The sequence below is a fragment of the Numida meleagris genome, chromosome Z (genome assembly GCF_002078875.1).
Source record: "Numida meleagris isolate 19003 breed g44 Domestic line chromosome Z, NumMel1.0, whole genome shotgun sequence".
Classification (NCBI taxonomy): domain Eukaryota; kingdom Metazoa; phylum Chordata; class Aves; order Galliformes; family Numididae; genus Numida; species Numida meleagris.
In genome coordinates, this window is record NC_034438.1 from 39757193 (window position 1) to 39779396 (window position 22204).

Below are 22204 nucleotides of genomic sequence, written 5' to 3' on the forward strand. Positions count from 1 at the left end.
ATAATAAACCTGCGGAGGAACAATCCTGTGCTAAGAGCAGCACAGAATCACTCTATCTAGTTGCTATCAATAAGACATACACAGTTTTCCTAATTTTCCTGTTTTGTTTTAGAACAGAACTGGGGGAAATCACTGCTGAGAATTGTTGGCCAAATGACATGCCAAAACCTGAACAAAGAGACAAACTCAGGCAAGTTGGATGAAAACATTGCTTACTTATCTGCTGGGCCTTTGCTCCAAGCCTTCCCATCACCCCAAATTTCTTATAAAGACACTGAGATGCGCTGACGCTTACACATCAGACAATCAGTAATTAGAAAACAAAAGCACCACAGTGCTTCTGTGTCTCGAGAGACATGTGACTTGGGGTCTAAATGCAGCAGACAAGCTTTAACATCCCCTTCTCCATCAGACAGACTTATAAAACTCTTTCTCTCTCTGATGTAAGCTGAAGTATTCCACCTAACTTAAGTCAGTTATTGGCATGTGCATATGCCCAGTGGATCTCCTGAACACTTCAGAGATGGTTTCTTTCTAGGCAAAGTGGCTCCCTCATGCATGGGCAATGAAGAAACAGCTGCTTTCCAGCAAACCTTTCTCTCCCCACAACAGTGGGGCTAGATCTCTGTTCTCAACAGAAATATCTACCTTCTTACACAATACCAAACAACAAGCAACTTTGGTCCATTTCTGCTTCGTTCGGTCCATGGCCATGAACTATGAATCATTCAATTCACTGGTAGTAGATAAACTACCAGCAAGAATAATGTAAGGGAATTATCAGCACGACCAAACCATTGACAGATCTGTTGGTACCTTAGGTTTTTCTTAAATTAGGGAAAAAATGGTGATTGTGACAGTTTGTGTATTAAAAGGCATTTTTCCACATGCCTTGCTTTAAGGATGTAGATATTAAGCTATGAAAAGACTGTTACATAGCAGCCTTACAGTTTGAGAGGAGGTCATTAATTTCCAATAAGCTAGCCTCAGACCAACAGAATTAGCTTTGTTTTCAGAAGCTAGGATGCATTGTAGCAGGTTATAAGTGGGGAAGTAAATAAAATAGGACAGAAGTAATTTGGTTTATCCTAAAACGTTTCAGTCTGTATGAGCTACACAAGAGTTTCTCTATTCCACAATTTTGAGAAGTATCCTTCCTGTAGCTGTGAAAAGTCTATTTTGAGTACAGTCTATAAAGCATACAAGTCACATACATTACAGGGTTTTCTCACAAGGTCCCAAGCATCTGAGCTTCTCTGTGACACAGAACTGCACACTAGCACAAGAGCATATGATAACATCATGTGCTAGTTACCATTCCCAAGGCACAACAATTACATTTTTAAAATTATTTCTTTTCTATAATAATCCTATCAAAAAGGATCAAGCAAGCCTGGAAGAGAACAAAAGCACATAATTCATCTGAATTACACAGAAGACATGGAAAGGAAGAGCTATACTTGCCACTGCTCAGCACTGTAATATTCATCAGAAATTGTCTGTATATTGAAAAATTGGTGTTGAACCCAGCAAGAGGTGCACCCTTTACTCAGTTAAAGTTATTTTAAAGTGACTGCATCACTACTACAACTAACTTAATAGCGGCACTGAAATAAAGTATCCTTCTGAATCACAGAATGGCTTGGGTTGGAAGGAACCTCAGAGATCATCTGGTTCCAAGCTCCTGCCTTGGGCAAGGTTGCCAACCACTGGATCAGACTGCCCAGAAACCCAACAAGACCAGCCTTGAAAGCCTCCAGGGATGAGGCATCCACAGCTTCTCTGGGTAGCCTGTTCTAGAGCATCACCACCATTTGAAGTGAAGAATTCCTTCCTAACACCTTCTGAAGAAAGGCATCATCACATATAGACAGCATCTCCTATTCATCCACAGTTCTGGGTAAATTTAAGTGTACAAATCATAAACAAGTGCTTGTTTAGAGATGTACTGCTACAAGAGCCAGATAATAGGTATTCACTCTGGAACGAAACTAGAATTCACTATTCCACACCTTCTAACCAAAATCTGCTTATTTTTAAAAGGCTTTCTGCATACTGGCACTCTTTCCCACACACAATTAAATAAGGTACTTAAAATTACTTATCCACTAGTATATCTCTACAACTTCTGTTTTTTACCTCAAATAATTAGTAATAAGTACTCTTATTGATAAATATGTTTTTAAAATATCTTTGTTCTCTAATGAGTTGTTTATATTAGGTATTACTGCACAATTCACTTAATCTTCATCAAGAATTGCAAGAGGTTTTTTTCAGCATTGAGAAAAAGGAAGTTTCATAAATTTAAATACAAATCAAGTTGTTCAAAAGGAACTTTCACCATTCAAGATGGAATAAATTTGAATAGCTGCATTTATATATATTCATTCCCAAAAAACTTTTTTTGACTGAGTCTAGGACAACTTGGTTGATCAAGACAGAACACATGTAATTACACAAACACATTAAAGCAAGCTATGTTTTCCAAATCTAGGGCTCATACACTTAATAGTTTAAAAGTACTTATCAGTCACTTTCAGAGGCTTCACAGTATAACATACCTATTATCTAATTGCTGATCTTGAGTCATGTAGAACAGTCAGAAGAATGAGTAAACAAAGACAGTGCTGCAGAAAGTTGCTTGGACCAGAGAAAAACACATCTAAGTGCAGTATATTCTTCAGCTCTTTGGTAAAGCAGACTGTAGAAGCCTGCATCTCTCATGAAAGCCCTGCTAGCTCTACAGCAGCTCTTAGCAAAGCAACTGAAGAGCCCTTAATTGTTTGTGTTCTTAATGCAGAACCTCTTGAATACATTCATTTTTAATAGAGGGCTCGAGTGTGGGGCCTATCAAAGAATGACAAAACTACATCATTCACTGGATCTTGCTGTTGCAATGATTGTCTTTTGATTTATTTGCAGATGACAAGCTTGTCAGACCTCTGAAGTGCCACCCTCCTTTCTGAAGTATCATTAAAAATTAACATGAAGGCATTCAGCTCTATTTTGTAAAATTAGGTTGCGCCTTATTTTTGGCTTTACTCATCCAATTTTTTTGCCTTCATTCCATATAATTAAGGACTTAAATGTTTTGACCTAACATTCCCAAACTCAAGTGCCTCTTGCTAAAATGAATTCTTAACATAATGACACAGAACAAAGCAGACAGGCTAGTTACTAAACATAATATTCACTTAAGTATTGAAGTGTTTTCCTGTACAGTAGTCCACTTCAGATCATTTAATATTTTGACATCCTGTACATTACAAAGCACCATGCCAGATCTCACACTTAAATCAACACAATTTCTTAAGCAAATACAGATTTTTTGCACTGGTGTGGAAAGAAGGAAGAATCCTACCTCTACCCAGATTTCTCACCACAGGTAACACTCTTACATATTTCATCACTAATAAAAGAAGCCCTAGTCTCTAAGAGTCAGCACCCTCACTTCTGACTGAAAAATGCAACTTTTGCCTGAGGAAAATTAGTTTATCACTCATCAACTTCAGAGTTTTCAACAACAGCTGTGGTTTTGTTCCAGTCAGTGACTCCTATATTTGTCACAGCAGTAACTTTAGCTATAGCAACTACAGTAATCTAAAGCAAAAATTAAATCTTAAAAGACATTACTGTGACAATCAGCTGTTATTATGGCAATTGTTGCCTTATGAGTTTTGAGACTCCACAAAGCTGTCTAGGCCTACCATTGCCAAACAATGCTAAGCTAAACGAGTCCACTGAAGCTCATCTTTTCTTTCAGACTGCATTTTCTATAGCCAAAAGGTACATTGGTACTTGAAAGTACTCTATCACTATTTCTTAAGGTCAAGTATCTGCAGTTTCATTACATTCTTTCTTACTTCAATTATTTCAAATCAATTTTCAAAAAAAAAAAATCACATTTGTCATTAAATTTGAAGGAAGATAGTTTAGGTGAAATGTTGAGAAAGCATTGGAAAAGGAAACTCTAGAAAAGCAACATATGAAAACCCAATGTTACTATGAAAATGAAAAAGCATGTCCTAACCCATTCAGTAAGATCAACTTGCCCTTAATGCACAGAAAAGAACATACTGTCAAATCATATTCACAAAAGCTTTACAAGTTAACTCTGAAGTACTATGACTCCATTTACACTTTCAACACGTAGGAAGCTAAGCACAACGCTGAACTCCTTCTGGAAGAAGGAAATGGACTTCTTGACATTTATACCATGTAACACAGTAATCCAGTAGGGAGTAAAGGTCAGTGTTGCATTTTTGGTCATTACCAAATGATTTGAAATGATATGCGGTAGGGATGAGGAGAAAAATCAAAGGCTGTGAGAATGCTGCAACTGACTTGACCTCAGACCAATTTTCATCTCCATCTGTCTAACAGACATGCGGATAAAAGCCCTCTTTATGGAACATGCTTGACCATTTTTAATCCCTGTTGCAAACCAGAAATCAGCTGAAAACTATGTCTACAAGGTCCTTGGGGTAAGAAACAGCAAGTGTACAATTTAGTCTTGAGCTGAAGTTTAGTACTCATTCTTTATTTTCATTTTTCTTGCAGAAACACTAGAATAACCAGTGCACTTAAGTGTTGCAGACTTTATTCTTAATGTGATTGATATCTTCAGAGACAACAAAAATCACACCTATTCATATAGCACATAAAACTCACAGCCAACATTTTGCAGATCGTAACTTTTAATTTTGCTGCAAAAAGGTGTATGCAATTCCAAAAATGCATTGCTAACAATTTGGGGATGGGGAGGATGTTGGAGGCATAATTAAATCTCAAAATTTAAATATTCAAAAGTCTCAAATAATTAAGGCTAGCATTCTATGAGCTTCACTGTTCCTGAGTTACCGAATTCATATTAAGCACTGAGAAATTAATGCCCTTTTCTTTAAAACTAATACACTACAATCGGTTTTGGCAATGGTTGCGAGAAGGAAGAAAAAAGGCTATATTCCATTTAGAAGTTTAGGCCCCCATAGTATATCAATGTCAAACAACAATGTGTCAAGCTAAGATTCAATTCAGGTAAGTGCCACTGCCAAATTTTCTTGTTCCCAGACGTGCTTTAAGATTATTTTATTGCTTAAAATTTAATTTGTTCCAACTCACATCTCCATGACAACGTTGGCTAACCCTGCAAATCATTTGGGTAATTGGATATCTTATCTTTCTATTGCTCTCAAATAGAATGATTTTGCTAGAACTGCAGCAGCCAATCAAATTTACTGGTCTCCTGAGTAACGGACTGGGAGAAGCAGCCACATTCATCTCCCCTTTACAGCCGTATTAACTACCACGCGACAAACTGTGGAAGTTGGCCTTCAAACTGTATTTTAAATTATAAACACTGTCATTACTAACATTCACACCAATAGGAGAAGGAGGGAAGGTTTATTCTCAAAAGATAGTTGAAATTCAATCTGATAAGCTGCAATAGGTAGCATTCATTTCAGCAACAAGAACAATCCCTGTATTGTGGGGATAAGCTGTCAGTTTAACATGACATATCATTAACAAATACAGTTCTCCTTCTGCCCCACGTTTGTACTACTCATTTTAATCATGAGGTCGGCCACCCACAAGATGATGATATTAAAACCCCAGAAGACTGGCATGAAAAATCTTTAGCTATGAAAAAAACAAAACATTACCATATTGCAAGTGGGAGTGCAGAAAGGAAGAAGCAACAGAAATATTAACAGAACAAACACTCAAAAGTTACAGAATGACAGCTAATTTCCAAATGTGCGTTTATTACCTAAACTACATTTATCTGAAGCCTCTTCAGATGTTAGTTTAAGTTACAGAAAGGTCATGTTAATTTAAACATAAGCTGGATTTGATGCACAAGTCAACAGCTACACTTACCGAACATACTACAGGTTTGAACTTTGTTCAACTGTAAAGTGACAGGATATTTCAGATGTCTAATTTCAATCCTTTCTATTATAATAGAGCTGCTCTGCAGCTCTCAGTGAACCACTGTAAACAACTGCCCATCCCATTTGCAGCTGTAAATTCTGTTGAACTTCAGTCAACTGGCAACAACAAAGCTGTTGTCAGGATGTTCAAGTGATCCTTTCACACATCTTCACTATGTTAAGACTTTTCATAAACTTGGCTAAAAGGGACCATGATAACATTTCTCCTTTAATCCAACTTTAGTTCATCTTGCATTTATTCAAATCTCAATTCCACAGCTTTGTTTCCATGCCTAAGCTAACCTTCAATACACAAAAGTGTTTAAATCTCTGAAGCCAGCACAGAGCTTTATTTTACTTTCCAGTTGTTTCAGGGCACACATCATTCCCATTTCCTCAGATTTCATGAGATGGCTGAGCAAGTCAGAGGCTGACTGATTCAAACAAGAATGTCTCACCACCTTCATTTCCAGAGGCACACATTGATCACTTTACTCCAAAAGCACTCCTGGAGAAGTTCAGACTCATCCAACATCTCAGCTCACTAGTTGAGCAGAAAACATTACTACACGAAAAAGGAAAAGGACCAGCTTAGCAGATCAGCAAGTTAAGCAGGCTAACAAGAAGCATCCACTAAGTAACAGCTGTTCAGGGAAGTACAGGAAGAACCTAACTGAAAACAGAGGGAAACAGTAAGCCAGATGAGCTCCTCACATCCCCCACTTGCAGTGCTCTGGAAGAAACACATTCTTCATAATTATCAAACATGTTTTGCGTTATTACCCTTGGGGCATTAAGAACTTAACTAACACAAGAACAGTTGAACAACACAGCACTATGTAAAAAAAAAAAAGGAAGAAACAAAAAGAAGAGTAAAAGAAAGTACTATATAAACAGAATACCTATAACTGCTACAACTGACAGAAAGAAATTCCATCCCCTTAGCTTTTCATTTGGTTTACGATATACTCCAAAAATCCTTCCTATTTTGCTCTCAATCCCATAAGCTACAACCAAGTTTTTGCATACATCCTTATAGCACTCTTCACAGAAAGCCACTTTATTGGGATGAGCACAGAATGTCAGAGATATTACATAACTGTGGAAGTGCCTAGAGCTATGTAGCTTTGAAAACTTAGGAGCATAATGTACCTCAAATTAAGCACACACACTTAAAGTACTCAAGACATGAACAAAACTCTCAGTTGGGATTGAGTCCTTATCAATAATCAAGCAAGACTACAACAGCATTAGAATCTGGCCTTGAGTAGAATAACAAGCATGTAAACTGACAAAATAAGCAGCACCGCATATCAAAACAAGGGATGGAAATACGGAGGAAAAAACTCAATACAATACACTGCATTCACTAGGACTTCAGGAATAACTGTGAAATTAAGCTGAGTTTAATCAAACACGACACATGTATTTGTGCATCTCAGACGTAATTTTACATTTCTACAATATTTACTATATTCATAGCTGAGATTCAAACATCAAGTCACTGAAAGAATTTAAGGCCTTAGAGTCCTGCTCATACCAATGCTGCAGATGCTATCAGGTGATTCACTAATGAATAACAAGTTAAGAGGACTGACAACTTCTTTGTTAGCAGTTCGCAGAATTAGCCACTAGAAACAGAATTTGGAAGGAATAATGGTGAGTTTCATTATGTGGGGAAAGAGAGATTTGGAAGTCTTTCAGCAAAACCTTGGAGATACATCAATAAGTTTCTTCCCTATTTTATTATGCTTTGTTTATATTCTCCTGCTCACAGAATACAGAAAGCTTGTAAAGATGCCATCTAGATTACATCTTGTAGGCTAGAACTAATTAAAAATGACCAGATAGAAACTAATTTGAAATAGACAATCATGATACAGTTTATAATTATTGGTACAAGGAAGAATAATAAGGCTCTTAAGACTTCTGGAAATCAGACATCAACTGGTAAGTTCATCTTTACGGGATCTGTTATTGAGAGGAAAGATAAATGCATTAGGAAAGCTGATGGTTTCTTTGTGAAACAGTATTTAGGATATGAATGAAAGTTAACACATCTGAGAACAGAAGAGGAATGGACACAGGAAAAAGGGTAAGGATGAAATGTGCCAAGAATCTAAATCACAAGTTTCTAGCTGAAGTTGTGCAAACAAGGAAGCATACAAGAAGTAAAAACTAAGCCAGATGAGGCAGTACAAATACATACAGCATAAGCACATCATTACAGAATTATGTGCCACTAGTAACTTATGCAAAAGCAACGCTGGTGCTCAGCCTGATAAAATACTAAGAAGAAAACAAAAAAGGTTCAATCCCTTCACTTACAGGAGGAAAGAAATGGTCAAAAACACAGATGCTGCCAGAAAGTTAACTTTTTTTTAAAAAAACTTTTTTGCAACCATCTTAACTACGAAGTCTTGAACCACATAATTAATATAGATTACTAGCTGAAGTCAACATTGCAGCTCAAACAATGGAAGAAAAGAACTCACTTTACTTGAATGTTCTGGTAAGTTAACCATGGCAAGTGCAGTAAGAGTATACTAGTGAAGCCTGGGCTAGTGAACACCTTGTAGAACCTGCAAGTGTCAGGCAGAAAGGAAACTACATATAAAAGGACAGTGCCTGACAGAAAACAGAAAGTGAAAGAGCAAAGATACTCCAGCTACCTTCAACTGTTCAAGTTTGAGCCATTAAAATATCTCTCAACTACAAATATCCAGGTGAAGCAGGAAGACAAACTACAACTTGTATAGAATTTACAACAGTAAGTAGTATCTGAACCAAGTGAATTCCAACAAGGTTAATCCTCTATGGCTAAGTGACACAGGTGCTCTACCTTCTCTAAGAATTTGACACTAGTAGCGTAGCATTCTTAGGAACAATGCAAGCACCACAGCTCTGCTAGAACTTCACAAGAATGTGCAAAACCGCTTGATTAAACCAAGTATCGAGACTTAAGAAGTTCTGTGTGGATGACAGGACTGGTATTCTTCAACATTTGCACTAATGAGCATAAAGATCTCCTTACCTGCCCTAATCCTTAATTTGCAGAGATTTGCAAAGAAAGACAGAACATGCTAGAGGAGAGCTTCAGAACTCACTTCACAGTGAAAGTAAAAAAGAAAAAGATTAGAAAAACCAAAAAGGATTGGGTCAAAATGGCATAAAGGAGCATAGCATACCTAGACAGGAGCAAAAAGAGTAAAGACACAAGAGGCCAGGAAAGCAATCTCTCTGTCACAGAGCATCAGAAGTTGACGTTATTTACCAGCAGCATACTGCAAGAAGGCTGCCACCACAGTCAACAGTAAGCTAAGCAAGTCTTCTGTGCTATTCAGCACAGTGATTCCGCCCCTGGAGTACTGTACTTATTTTGGCCACTGCTCCTCATCTAGGCAAAACCACTCAAAGAATGAACATTAGGCTGCAGTAGTCCACAAAATGCTTCTGGAAGGAAAAGGAATGATTGGTTCTTCCTATCCATGGGGACAAAAATGGACAGGAAAAAAAAAGGCTAAAATTTCAATTGAAAAAAAAACAAGAAAAAGAAAAAATGGGGTTGTAACTGAAGAAGCACTACAGTCACAGAAAAGCATGTTACCTGGACAGCCTGCGAGTTGCTGCTGTTGCTAATCTTCAGCAGCAGATCAGACAAGCATCCTGTCAGAAATGGCACTGCTAGAACTCATTCTGCTTGGACAGAGGGAGGTGCCAAGTCCTCTCTAAGACTGCCACCTGACAGTGCCTATTTCAGTGTCAAGAAAAAAGTTGAAAGGCCTCTCATAGGTCTCGTTAAAAAAAAAAATCTATATTTTTTCTTTCTTAGCTGGCAATTTATGTCCCTTATTTGAGACAGCTAGATGTCCGCAAAGTAATGGCTGGCAACTTTATCATCAGTTGCAAAGTGGAAATTCAGGATGACCTTACACCCAGACTCATATAAATAAAAAACAGTGATAAACATTTCAGTAAAAAACAAAACAAAAGCACGTTTTGTTGGAAATGGAAACTGTTATGGCAAAACTACAAGAAAAAAAGAACTATTAGTTATTCTTCCCAAGAAAATGTGGGTTTTCTTTCTCTTCCCCCAGAGATTTAATTCAAACTTCACCACTTAAGGAGGTTGAGATCATCGTAGAATCATAGAATTAGCTAGGTTGGAAAAGACCTACAAGATCATCCAGTCCAACCATCCACCTACCACCAATAACCCCAGTAAATCATGTCTCTCAACACTGTATCTAAACATTTCTTGAACACCTCCAGGCGTGACGACTCAACCACCTCCCTGGGCAGCCCATTCCAGTGCCTGACCACTCCTTCAGAAAAGTAGTATTTCCTAATGTCCAGCCTAAATCTCCCCTGGCACAACTTGAGGCCATTCCCCCTCGTCCTGTCACTAGTTGCAAGAGAGAAGACGCTGACCCTCAGCTCGCTACAACCTCTCTTCAGGTAGTTGTAGAGAGCGATAAGGTCTCCCCTGAGATCCTCTTCTCCAAACTGAACAATCCCAGCTTCCTCAGCCGCTCCTCATAAGGCCTGTGCTCCAGACCCCTCATCAGCTTCGTCGCCCTCCTCTGAACACGCTCCAGGACTTCAACATCTTTCTTGCAGTGAGGGGCCCAAAACTGGACACAGTACTCGAGGTGCGGCCTCACCGGGGCTGAGTACAGAGGGACAATGACTTCCCTACTCCTACTGGCAACACTATTTCTGATACAGTACAATTTCTGATCATATAAATAAGCAAAGACCACAGCAATTCAGGGATTTTGGCATAGTTAAAAAACATTTCATAAACAGGCAGATTGCCATAGATGATAAAAAATATCTGCTTTCAGGTGCCCTTTGCATTTCTTGACCTGACAAAAGGATGTTTTCTCAGAATTAAGACCTAATCAGGAATCAGCTAAACAAGCATACCCATTTTTGCTCCCTTCTCCAAAACCGTAAGGTATCTTTTCGTAAGCTTTTTGTTTTTGCTTACTAATCCATAGAGAAGCCTCTAAAATGGCAAAAAAAAAAAAGAAAGAGGTGGCAGCATTTTGTTCTCTAAATCAGTTTTATCCTCAGCCATCAACTAGATGTTCCAGCACAGAGAAAGAACAGTCCTTCCCTTCTAATTCAAAAATCCATACTACCATTGCCCTTGCAAACTGCTAAACAAGCAGTATTGGCAATTCACTTGTGTTCTGTAATATATTTACTGCAAATCCCAATGGCTTGCCTCCTAATGCAGTTTTCTATTGTGTCTGTTCTTGTCAATACACTGACCGGTCACCTTACAAGTAAGTTACTTTGACCGACTATTTACACAAACATCAAAAATCTTCAAGATTAAAAAAAGACAAAAAGAAGAAAAATCCATGCTGGGTGGGGGAAGGTAAAGGCACTGCTACCATCACCACACTAACAACAAAAGAACTGCACCAAACACATAAATCTGTTTTCTGTTATGTGATCATTAAGCCCAAAAGGCTAGCTAGATCTTCTGATCACTTAAGTAGTATACAAGATATTTCCAGATAAGCAACCCTGACAGATAACCCACCCAACACCTCTCAAAGAACTTTAATTTGTAATTTAATCATCTGTGCTAATTTGTTCACGCTTCTGAAGAACATAAAGAAAAGGTGAAAGCAACTCAGTCAATCTCCAATTAGAGCTTACAGGCTTCTTAAATGCTATTCAATTTATCATTAGCCACAAGACACTATTAACATTATAAAAACTTCAATGAAATCTACTAAACTGATTAATTTCTTGAACAGTTTTCTCCACACACTGAAAGTATATCCAGTAATACTAGACTTGCTAGTAACTAAAATAATCCTCACGAGACCTTTATAAAATAAAGCTATAATCCTTTTTTCTATTCAATTTATATTTAAGCATACTGTGAATACATTTCTAAGAGAATCCAATGTAGTTTCCATTTGTTCATACAAAAAAAAAAAGAATCCATCATGTTGCTGTACTGAGGAAAAAAGTTAAAAGAAATATCATCAGTATGCCTTCTACAAAAAATGACTTCAGGAAATAACTCATTTTTAAAACCTAGTCAGATTTGAAGTAGAGCTCAGACAGGCAATGTTTTAGTAAGCTCTACCCTATGCTTCAATCGCCTCTGGACCATGCCACAAACAGAAAAATAATTCCCAAAATAACAGGAAACAGGGCAAGGGAAAACCGTCAGCTCTCGCAAAACTGGAAGGTCGGCAGTAGTATCTCAGGAACGTTTACTACAATCTGGCTTATGAGTATGTTCAGCAACACAGTCAGGAGGAGACAGCACACAGTAATAAAATCAGTTCCACAAGAGGATTCAAAGTAGGAACAATGACAGACAGAAGAACTGCAAAGCAGCCTTACAAGCTGAAGAGAGCAGTTAAACAGTGCACATAAACAACTTAGACACACTAGGAGCAACCATCCCTAGCCTCAGTATAAATTGATGGAGCCATCATTGTTCATGAGCAAGAACTCAAATGTAAGCAAATCTGAGAGGTGATTCTAACAGTTCAGAATTTCTCAGTAGCCAAGGAGAGAAATCAAATATTGGCAATTTTTCTAAAGAAAAATAAAGAAATACAGAAAACAATTATGCCATCATATGAATCTCTGGTTTGCCTATACCCTGATAGCTGCATTTAGTTCTTGTGCTCTTATTTCAGTGAAGTAGACTGAGAGTGAAAAAAAAAAAATCAAGGAAAGGCGAATCAGGTGATCACAGCTATGGTACAACTTGTACTTTCAAGAACTGGGTAGGCTGGGTCTACCCAATCTGAAAGTGAGTCACAGACAATACACATGAAGGTCTAAAATACTAACTGCATGGAAAAGGCAACTATACATCAATTACCTGCATTTTCTGAGAACTAAGGGTCATCAAACAAAGATAACATCACAGAAGAAGTTCCTTTATCCCCAGCCCTAATCCCCTCCCACAAAATCAAGACAATTGCCTTACTTATCCTACACGCATGACAGCTTCCTCCCTACACAATAAAACCAATGGCAAAAACTCACTACAAAGAAGTATTACATAAGAGGACAAGTTGAACACACATCAGCCTCACACCCTCGTGATGACGAGAATGAAATGGTTAAGAATATAAAAACTGCAGACCAAGAAAAATCAATTCTTCCCCTTTTTGTTCCTTGTCCATGTTTGGACATAAAGACGACTTCGACAAACTGGAGCAAGTCCCTGATGCCAGTGAGAGGAGGGAGTTGAGTATACAGCGTACCAGGAAGAACTTAGACTTGTGTAGCTTAAGTAGTAGAATTATTAAGAGATCCAATTGCTGCAAGGAGATGATTACAGATAAGACTAAGCCAGACTCTTGTCACCGGCACACTGCTGAAGAAAAGGCATGCAACAGTCACTAGTGCAGAAAGGTAAAATCCCAGCTAGTGAAGTAAAAAAAAAAATCTTCATAACAAGTTTAGGTCAAACAGTGGCATGTGTTGCTCAGAGATGTGGTACAACTTGACTTTCAAAAAACATTCAGGACTAACACTTCACAAAAGCACAGGTAGTAAACTCACGTTGAACCTCAGACTAACCTGTTTTTAAGCACTTGAAAAGCCACAGGTTTGTAGTTATTCGGTTGTGGTACAAACACACAAGGAAAAAAAATCAGGCACTCTCATTGTCAGCTGTTGTTCTTCTCTGAAAGGAATCATGTAAGCAACTACAAACATTCAAATGGCTAAAACCTGTGTCTGCCTAAGAAGTGTGATGCAAAATACGGTAAGTGTTTGACACAACTGTCATTATATATTCTCAACGCTTATATTCAGTGGAATGACGACATCATTAGCTCTACTCAATGCTGTTATCATTTTTAAATTAATAAGTACTGTGTAGTCTTCTGATAAGTGCAAGTTAACATAATTATTTTTAAATGCTTTCAGTGTATGCCAGTGGTGACCTATCAACAAATCCAGAAGATACCATCTTCCACTTTGCACAGAAGATGAAATGCAATTTTGTCCCTTTACTACAAAACTAAAATGCTGGAGCAGAGATGAAAGGTAATTCAAATACTCAGCCTGTTTGGTTCGTATTACAAATAGCAAAAAGAGATGTTTACCTTTCACCCCAGAACCTGCTGTGAGAGAAGAAGCCTTCCTTCCTTTTCCACTCCCTGCTCCCAAAAACACCAGTTTTTTAAAACCTGCTTGAGACAATCCATAAAGAAACTCAAGTTCTAGCAACAGAAAGGAAGTTTGACAACATCACCGGTAGAAAGAAGAGCTTCTCCTTTCCCTGCATGATCCTGTGATGAACCTGAAATCTGGCAGACCCACTCCAAAATGCAAGATGATCTGGCAGTATTTAACATATGTAGAGCATTTATACTGTGACATACTTTTTGATTGTGTATTAAGTTGACATAATAGATGGTATCTGACAATATGGTTATCTAAAAACCACATGGAGACATATTTCACACAACGCCCTGAATCCGTCACATAACTCCTTAATGCCAGCCCTGAGCTTGAATGTAGTTTTAAAGGTGAGAAAGTTGAGCTCTATTCTTTTTTATTTTTTTATTTATTATTTTTATATATTTTTTTTTTACTTTTTTATTTTTTAATTTATTATTTATTCTTTTTAATTCTAATTACTCTAGGCTTTCCTCCTTATTTAGGAGCTCTAGTTGAGGCTTAAATGGCTGAACTGGTAGTACAACGTTTAGAAATCCAGTATTTGTAGAATAAATACAATTTTTGAGGGAAAAAATGTCCCAATCAATCTTATCATATTCTCTTTTAAAATAAAAGCAGGTTCTGCGTGTCTTATGTGGCAGATCCAACTGTAAAATCCTCTTGAAACACTCACAGTACACCATTAAAGCCTTTAGGATTCATGACTTATTTTTCATTTCAGTAATTAAAATGCAAGTAAAAAAAAGAAAAAAAATCATTTATCTTTAAATCCCTTTCAACAGCACAGCCATCCTACTCAGGAGCTGTAGAGAGCTAACTAAGCTTCTTAATTCCCTTCTATTTAACCCACTCCTGAAGACTGATGTTCTAATGAGATATCAGTAGAAGATTTCAGTCCTTGAACAAAGAGCATTAGAAATGATTTCATAAAACATTCTGAACTAAAACAGACATTTAATTCCTGTACAACTGGTTAGCATAATGTAGATTAGTAGGTGGTATACTTTTCTACAAGAGGCAAAGTACTGAATGGCAAGCCTGCCTCAAGGCAGGTCACGAAGTTCACAGTAACCCACCCAAAGAGAAGGAAAACCAGCTGTCACCCTTGGGATTGCAGACACCCAAATACCGTAGTAGTTTATACAGTCTGTCAGTTAGTTGAGCAGTGATGATTTTTTCTTTCTTTGGCTGCCTGCCACTGAACAAGAGCTAATCTTGCACCTGAGCAATCTAGGTATTAAACACACAGGAAGTCTTACCTCTCAACTTATGACAGAAGATGACAGGGCAGCGCTTCTTTATTTTCAGCATCTCTCTCTAGTAGCCAAGGGCAGTAACCCTTTAAGTACAGTGGGATTTTTAACACCCAAAAGACTCTACATCTTGGCACTAGCAGTTGACACATCTGCTTTGCCAGCCACAGATGTCACAGTGGAAAAATCTGACTTGTATAGTCTTCAATTTCTCTCCTCTGTTAATTCAATCCATGACACACATGAAAATGATATCTGAATCAATCTCACCTATCATCAGCAAATCCTCAAACTTGTTCCTGTCTCAGAGACACTAATGTTAATCAGTAACTATATACACCTTAAGATAATTATCTCTGAAAACAGTATAAAAACCCAGACACAACATCCTCTTAAGAATTAACCTTTGAAAGTCTTATACAAACAGAAACAAACCAAGAAAACACAGACCAGCCACAAGCATGCCAATGATTATTTTCTGATCTGTGTTCAGCCAGCAAGCTGAAATGCAACAGTAGTACCTGGGTTTAAGCATATTGTCACAAAGTTAAACACTACTAAGTGCCAAAGCTAAAACTGAGAAGAAAGCCTTCGTGCAGCCATTCATTGACACAAATGCAACGTATTCAGGTTGAAAACTCTGCAGTACAGCTGCTTTTGTTTGGCGAGTTTGCCTCAGTCACATCTGCTTATAGCAACATTCAAGTCCTAACTCTATTTCAGCCAAATTATAATCATAATAGATTACAGAATTAAATGAAGCGCTTAGTAACTGATGCAACTGCATCAACACAAGAATTCAACCCTTTCATCAGCAGGCAGACTACAACCACTTCCTTTAACTGAAGCGATCCCCCCCCCCCACCTTCCACAGTGATGTGGACAGCACACGGCACAAGCTAACACCACTGCAATACTACTTTTTATTTTCAAATCAGAAGCCCAGGCATTTTGAAGGGCTTCACACAGGGCGAGTACAGCATCCACATACACGGGAGGCCTTAAGAACATTAAAGCTTGTTCAGTGAAAAGTTTCCCCATCACTGCATTTTTCAGTAACAAAGATGTTGTCAGAAATGACAATTTTTTGTGTCCCCTGATGATGCCTTGCTAGCATTTGGTTATAAGCCATAAAGCAGGAATAATTTCAGCCTGTCAGAAGTCTAGCTAATGCCCAGTTTCCCCCTAGAGAGAATTCCTGTCAAATGTAATGAGAGCTCCAAAGGCCCTCTCTACAACATAATGAGCACTTAGGCCATGCTGGTGATCAGCCAGCAAAAAGCATCAGTTTGAGCCTGGCTACACCCTTGGGGCTAGACGTCACCAGTTTTAATAAGAATTATGATTACTATCTGACAAAAGCCTCCTCAGAACTTATCATCAGCAGTAGAAATTCAAAAGAATGTCACTGATGGCTTTTTTTTTTTTGCTTTGCTTTTTTGTCTCCTGTAGTACTGAGACCACCTACATACCGAATTCTAACTGCACTATGCATCCTCACTGCAGGCATCTAAATCTTTAAAACGAAGGTGCTACTTTTATCAGAATTGCTCAACATGTAAAAGCATAGTATCTAAGACTTATAACCAAGGAAAACTATTTATCCCTTCAAATGCTTTTTCTTTCCTTAACAGCGTGCGGGGAGTAAGCATGCTCTGTTCTCCTTCACTAGAATCAATGCAGATATAATGCCCTGCCATAAATCTTAAAATCTACCCAAGTATCACTGCATACCGCGGAGATAATTATAGTTGCCATATATACAGAGCATTAAACCTTTGCAATGCACAGATGTTAAGGTCAAAGTGGAAACCTCAGTTCTGGGGCTCTTTAATCTCATGGGCTTAATTGATTTTACTTAAAGTTAATTCCTCGTACATTTACTGAAGTCACCTGACTTTGTCAAGGTCTTATGAAGACAAGATTCATTTTGCACCAAATCAACCCCCTGAACGGACACTGGCTTCCTCACAAGTTATTTATTCTGAGCTTCACAGCAGATTAAATAAACGGAAACCCCAAAATCAGGATAAAGAGGATAAAAAAAATTTACTTCACTGAGAAAGTATCATTCTTCTAACACAGACTGGACAAAAATACACCTCAGCACTAAGCCAAGTTAGCCACCACTCCTACTGTTCTATCTGCCTATTCAGTACATCACTTCAAAACAACTAGGTTGTCTAATAGCCCTGCTTTTACTAGCATTTCAGACTCAAACAAATGTTAACTCCAAAAAACATTGTGGAACACTAGCTTAGCTTTGCAAACAGAGTTATCGTGGAACCACCATACCACCTCACCAAATACAATATTTTTAAGTGAAAACAAAATAAAATCAAAGAGTTTAGAGTTACAAAAGAAGAATTCTACTCTGCAGCTCACTTACTTAATGAAAGTCTTTGAAAATACTGAAGATCCGAAGCCTGAACTAATCAATTTACTTGCTATGCCCTAACCGGTCATCCATGCTCTTTAATTTAATGAAACAAGAATTTTAGATGAAATAGCACGTACACTTCAAGAAAGAGTTGTATTGTTGCACTTTGAAATGTGTCCAACTGTGCAACTTCATCTAATGATAATTTTTTTAAGAGGCCATCGATTTCTGAAAGACTTATTGTACCAGCATCTTGATGAAAAAGTGAATGTCAGCATATCTACAGAATACTTACACCCTGCCATTAATGCTTTATTTGGCAGACAATGACTACTTAGTTGAGGGTCCTCTGGGCTGAGCAATCATTTAGCTTTTCTTCTCTTATGAGGTCTTTAGTGTCTTGTTCTACTTCAGCACTCTTTTTATTCACCATTATAGTGGCTGCGTGAATTTTATGGGAACTTGAAAATTCATAGTCATAACTTGAGCTTTCCAAGTCACTAACCTTTTCATACCTTTAAATGGCAAGTATTGGAGCAATTATCACTACATATGCTACAAAGTCAGTATCAAAGGCTCCTTCCTACCAGCAACAAAACAGAACCACATAAAGCACTGAATTATACTTTGTTTTTAAAAACAGAGACAAGACCTTTCCTACCTCTGACATCACCTTTCGGGACCAACAGCAAGACTGTTGATTAATCAACTCAGCCTAACCTACACCACGTTTGACAGCAGGTAGGCACAGGTCTGCTAATCACAGCTACAAATCGGTCTATTCAGACACGCAACGTAGTCATCTGAATACAAACACAGCAGCTATATTTAAACACAGACTGACCACAGATTCTGCCGTTTAGAAAATAAAATGCCTTACCTGCTTGTGCATTTCAATGTTTAATCCATATGACATTTCGTAATACTGCAAATAAAGGAGCACATATTATTTTTTATACTGGCTTACCTTGTATTGTAAGATATTTACTGAAATAACAAAAAACAAGAAAACTTACCATCACATAGTGCCTCTGCATTTCTGTCTTCTCACTTGCCAGTTTCTCACATTCCAATTTAAGGCTACAAAATAAATCACACTTCAATGTAACTACTATGTCATTTGTTTTGACATCTACCCACTTTATTTGTACTTTGACAAAAACAGCTAACTAAGAAACCTCATAACACACATGCAAACAGAGAAAAAAAGGCTTAATCCATACTTCACACTCAAGAGCTGAGCAGGAAATTTAGAAGGTATTTCATACTGCTGCCTGAGAGCTGCAGCTGCCTCCAGAGCTACGCAGACAGGCAAAGGACACGGCTGTTGGGCTGTGACAGGATCAGACATTCCCCAAAGTTCCTCTGAGCAGCCAGAAGTATTTCTTCACATGTGACATTCAGAGTCACAGCCAAACGACACCATTTGCGGTTAGAATTACATCTCGGGTATATCTGCACCTCCTAATCTTAAGGCACCTCCAGCTTGGGTTATTTCGCTTGCAGCTGGACAGCACTAACTCTGACCGCTATTTGCTAGCAAGTTTGTTTTCAGAAGAGCGGTCTGTCTGATCACAGACAGCAGCATCGCTTTAACGACTTTGACTGAGGGCAAAAGCTGCAACATTCCCTTTGTTTTTTTAGCGCATCAAAAAGCATCCAATGGAACAGACGCTGAGGGCAGACTTTTTCACTTACAGCTGCAATACCGAATGCTCACGGTTTATACCGCAATTTTAAGTAACCAGCGGCTCACACAAGTCAACAATCTCGAGCGAGCATCAGACTACGGTGGGAAAAGGGAGTCCCAGTGAGAACCGCCTGACTTCCAGCACGGAAAGTAACAGAGCTCTTATTCCTATCTTGATCGTTCAGGTGCACGGGAGTACAGAATCGAGAGACAAACGCCTCTTATTGCCAAACATCCTCTGCACCCAGGTATCCGCTCCCTACAGGGCTCCCAGCACCAAGCACCAAGCACCGCGCAGCGCCGAGAAACGCACTTCAGGGTTTCAGCACGCTGCTGCTAACTCTGCGCTACAAAGTTGCCACCCTTAGGGCTCCTTCAGCGCCGCACGTCGGCGTCGGATTCACCTTAGCGTGAACACCGCATACAACGGAGGAGGTCCCTACCTCCTCCACCCTCCGTGCCACGCCGCTCTCCTCGCGCAACACCCCCACCCCGCCGCCGTGCCGCACCCCGGGCCCGACCGCCTCCAGCCGCGCTCCCGCCCGGGGGCCCCGCACGCCACCGCCTGGACGCGGCCGCTCGCTGCAACCTCGCGCGCAGGGCGGGAGGAGCGGATCGGAGCGCCCCCGGCGCGGCCCCGCCGCCGCTCACCTGTGGTACTGAGCCTGGAGAAACTGGAACTCCTCCTTGATGCGGTCCAGCGACTCCGGGATGGTGAATTTGAAGGGCTGCCCCGCAGCCTGGTGCGGCGCCTGGGGCGGGCGGACCGGGAGAGAGAGGCACGGTCAGAGCGCGCGGACGGGGCGGGTCGCAGCGAGGGTCCGTCCCGCCGCCCGCCCCGTCCCTGCCGCGACCCCGGCCCCAGCCCTCTCCTCCCGCCGACTCCCGCAGCGGAGCGGAGCGGGGCGGCCCGGCTCCTCCCCGCCGCTCCCCGCGCCTTTGGGCAGAAAGCGGCCGCCGCGCGCAGGGTCGGTCCCGCGCGGCGCCGTACTCACGGGGTGCCGGCTCTGCGGGAACATGGCTCCGTGCGCGCCTCACACCGCTCCGCGGCGCTCAGTGCTCCCGCCGCGAGGACATCCTCCGGCCGCGGCCGTTCTGTCGCTGTAGCTCCGTGGGACGGGACGGGATCCGCGAGTCGCGAGGGCAAGCGGCTTTCTAGGGGGCTCCGGAAGGGGCCGTCACAGCGAGCGGGGCGGGCAGCAAGCCTCCGAGGGCGGCCGCGCAGTTCCCGACCGTCGGCGGCGCATGGGGCGGCCTGAGCGGGGCTTCGCGGGGGGAGGGCGCGGGGCGGCCCCGCGGCGGCGGAGACGCCGCAACAAAGGGCGGGGAGCGCCCGCTCGGCGCGGGGTCAGGCGGGCGGCAGTCTCCGGTACCGGGCGGCACCGCGCCTCAGCAGCACGCGGCGGATCGCGGTCTCCTCCCCATCCTCGTCCTCCTCCTCGCCGTCGCTCTCCTCGTCCCGGTGCTGCTCCCGGCGCTGCCTCGCTGAGGTGAAGTTCCGCCCGGCCGGGGAGCGCAGCCCTGCCCTGCCCTGCACGCGCAGGAATGAGGGGAGCGGAGCGCGGCAGCCCCGCGGGATGCGCTCGGCGGGACGGGAGCGGCCGGGCCGGGCGGGACGCACAGCACTCGCCGCGCCGTTTGCATTAACACGCGGTTTCACACTCCTCCAGCTAACCAGCCGCCTGGCCCCTCCCACAGCGCTCAGCGCGGGGGGAGAGACGGCGGCAGCAGCCAGTCGCCGGCCTCCGCACCAACGTGGGTGCGTGACGAGCCCGGCGCCGCGGGCCAATGGGACGAGCGCGGGTCCGTCCGCCTCTCAGCCTTTCGCTGGGAAGCGTTTCTGGCGGAGCGGCGGGAGCTTTCCGTGCCGGCCAATGGGAGGGCGCGGAATGCAGGGAGGAGGGGAAGGTCGGCGAGAAGGGGAGCGGGGAGGCTGAGCTGTCAGTCAAAGTAACGTGGGGCTGCCGGGCGGTCGGGGCGGTGGGGCTGCTTCTCGCCCAGCGCGCGGCGCCTGCGCGTATGAGGTCGCTGGGGCTGGGGGGGAGTGGAGGGGCGGGCGGTGAGGGCCCGGGGGCCGCGAGGGGCGGTGCGGAAATCTGGAGGTCCGGAGTGAGGCCTGGGAGCGTGATGCGGGGTGACTGTGGTCCGCGCTGTGCTGTTGCCCCTTCGGATGCTTCTCACTGGCACTTAGAGCTGTGTAAGGAGCCCGAAGTTTGGAGTTTGTTAGGAAGCCCGACGTAAGGCGGTGCCAGGATAGGAGCACAGAACTGTGCACAGTGCTGTGCAGTGCACAGTTCTGTGACAAAACAGCCAAAGCAGCAGGACGTGAAACTTCTTCGCGCTCTCAGGCTGAAGTCTGGACTCACGCTGAAGCTGCGGGGCCCTGCATCACCGCACACTTGTCCGTGTCCCTGTGGCCGCCTGCGTGTATGTGTTTGGGTTTAGATATTATACATGGGCATACACATTTGTGAATACCTAAAAAAGTACAGATACATGAGGACTGTTCCTCTTCATTGTTTCTAAGATGGGAGTGAAAATGCCTTTACTGTGAGGAGGTGTTTCCCAAGGTGAGGATGTAAACCTGTCTGGCGCTCCACATGCATAATTGGAGCTCCTCCTCTCGAGTTCTTTTCCCAGCTCTTCCCTCCGTTGCCTTGGACAAGCCAGTTCACCGCTCTGCTCATGGCATTGGAAAGCTAAATTAATTAATGCTGATAAAGTACTCAGATTCTCAGATGAAAGCTACCATAAATATGCAGGC

General features: G+C 41.6%; 1 protein-coding gene across 5 annotated transcripts in view; it reads right to left on the reverse strand.

Moving 5' to 3' along the window:
* LOC110389585 (transducin-like enhancer protein 1) overlaps positions 1-21112 on the reverse strand; it is an 86905-nt gene extending 65793 nt beyond the window's left edge. For 4 of the 5 annotated variants that reach the window (XM_021380265.1, XM_021380264.1, XM_021380262.1 and 1 more), the window contains exons 1-4: positions 20436-21112; positions 20092-20192; positions 18767-18830; positions 18631-18675 (exon numbers count right to left, since the gene is read on the reverse strand). In XM_021380265.1, coding sequence (XP_021235940.1) covers positions 18631-18675; positions 18767-18830; positions 20092-20192; positions 20436-20459 — 234 coding nt within the window. In that variant the 5' untranslated portion in view covers positions 20460-21112. The remainder of the gene's footprint in view (positions 1-18630; positions 18676-18766; positions 18831-20091; positions 20193-20435) is intronic. The other variant, XM_021380263.1, reaches the window with a different exon arrangement.